Raw genomic sequence first — 2,079 nt, forward strand, 5'->3', positions numbered from 1 at the left:
AGCCTTACAGTTCTCTGCGCATTATAAGCACTTGTTAAGTGGAGGTACAATGAAGATACAAAGATACACAGCATCCTCTCAGGGCCTAGAATAGGGCTGCTCACACAGTGTGAGTTCAGTCGCCGGCATGCAAGTGGCACTAAGGGAAGTAGATTTTAATGATTAAATGTCATGTTCAAAGTTAGAGCTTTAGCATAGTGGACTGCTCAATGGAGCAAGCAGATGTTCTTGTTCCTGAAAGGTTCACTAGCCATGCAGGTCCCCATGTCAAGAGAGCTACATATAGAGTGACTCCCTCTTGCCTTCCAGCTGTCTCTTTGCTGATTGGTTCAGCTATGAAGAGCTTACTCTTGGTCCTTGTGGTCCTTGTGTTACTCTCCTGTGTTCCACCAGGTAAAATGAAATCTCCTTCCTGTACTATAAATGGTGAAGGGAAACAGGGTGCGCGCTTCTACAAGAGTGAGAAGAAAGCAGAACTTGGATGAAGGAAGTTGAAACAGGAAGGGAGGCGAACAGAGAGGGACACTTTGGGCTATTCCAGAAAATGGAGATGCCCTTCAAGGACACATAACAGGAGGTGGCTCTCTCCAGTGAAGAAAATGGTTCTGGACTTTGGTCTGGGGAGTCTGTGAAGTTTGAAGGGAAAATTGGTTTGATAGTATTGGCAGAAGTGGGACAGAGAAAAAGTATGAGACCTGTAGAAGACAGGTAGGATTTGGGGGTGGGAGGGGGTCATTCCTTCAGGACTCTTAGAATTTGCACTCCTAAGTCAGTTTACCAGGATTACTTTCCACACATTTAGAAGCCTAGGCAAATTTGATGTTGAACAGAATCAACAAACAGTGCGGGTTGCTCCAAAGTTTTAACTTTATGGCATGATGGGATCCTTGGGAACATTGGTGGGAGGGGTCACAATTTACTCCTCTGGACAGAAACTAGCAACTTGATAGTAAGTCACTGAAGTGGAGATTCTCAAAAGTTGTTTTGCTTGTGGTTTGTTGGGGTCTGCAGAAGGCTGCCCAGACCTTCATATTCAAGAGGTCTAAATGTTTCCACGACAGAATTCCAAGTTGAATATGCTGGGCCCTGCTGCCTGCATATAGTTGATTAGTGATTCAGGTAAATGGGGACCATGGGAACTGATGACTTATAAAAGGTTCTCTGGAAAATAAGAGCCACCGAAAAGCAGGCATTCAGCGATAACATGACTGGGATGTTTTGATACCACCCAATTTACCATTAAAAAGTTATAAACAATAATCTGATGCAATCTGATTTATCCATGGTATCATGACCCTGTAGTACCCTGTGCATTAACCCTCATTTCCGTTGACAGTTAGAAGTGGACCGAATGCGTATATAAGAAGAGTCTTTTCTACATGCTGGCGAACAAAAGGTGTTTGCAGGAAATCATGTGGGAAAAGTGAAGAATATCATATTCTTTGTGATATTACACATTTGTGCTGCATTAACAAAAAGTATTTACCTGTACAGATTGGAAAGTAGTGCCAAGTATTTGAGGTTCCTGCTGATTTCCTCTGGAGACCCAAATCCTTCTCAGTTGTACCATCCCATTAAAATGATGTTTTAGCTTGTCTACGTTTCTGTGTCTGCTTTGTTTCTCTTTATTTAGAGGCAATTCAAGGTCTTTCCTATGGAAATAATCTCTCTCTTTTCTTTTTAAAAAGATTTTACCTATTTATTTGAGAGACAGAAAAAGAGAGAGAACACAAGTGCAGTTAATCAGGATCCTCGTGGAGCAGGGAGCCTGATGTGGGACTCGATTCCAGGACCCTGAGATCATGACCTGAGCCAAAGGCAGACACTCAACCGACTGAGCCACCCGGCACCCCAGAAATAATCTCTTGGTTAAATTTCTTGTCTTCACTATTTTTCTTTTCGTTAATTTATTCCTTATTAAGCATTTCCTAAAAACTTTTTTGAAGTGTATGATACAATCACAAAAGCGTACGAATAGCAAGTAAACATCTTTGTGAGTTTCACAAATTTAATACGCTCACGTAAACTGCACCCAGATGGAAATGAGAATATTACAATATCTTGGTCACTACTAGTCAC

At 41.8% G+C, this 2,079-nt stretch overlaps 1 protein-coding gene across 1 annotated transcript; it reads left to right on the plus strand.

Annotated features, from left to right (window-relative positions):
- The first annotated feature begins 335 nt into the window (after nucleotides 1-335).
- Nucleotides 336-1,506, plus strand: DEFB135 (defensin beta 135). Its single transcript, XM_055299940.1, has 2 exons — nucleotides 336-393; nucleotides 1,337-1,506. The coding sequence occupies exons 1-2, from the start codon at nucleotides 336-338 to the stop codon at nucleotides 1,504-1,506; spliced, it is 228 nt and encodes a 75-aa protein (XP_055155915.1).
- Nucleotides 1,507-2,079: the final 573 nt, after the last annotated feature.

This window comes from Nyctereutes procyonoides, unplaced genomic scaffold (assembly GCF_905146905.1).
Source record: "Nyctereutes procyonoides isolate TBG_1078 unplaced genomic scaffold, NYPRO_anot_genome, whole genome shotgun sequence".
Classification (NCBI taxonomy): domain Eukaryota; kingdom Metazoa; phylum Chordata; class Mammalia; order Carnivora; family Canidae; genus Nyctereutes; species Nyctereutes procyonoides.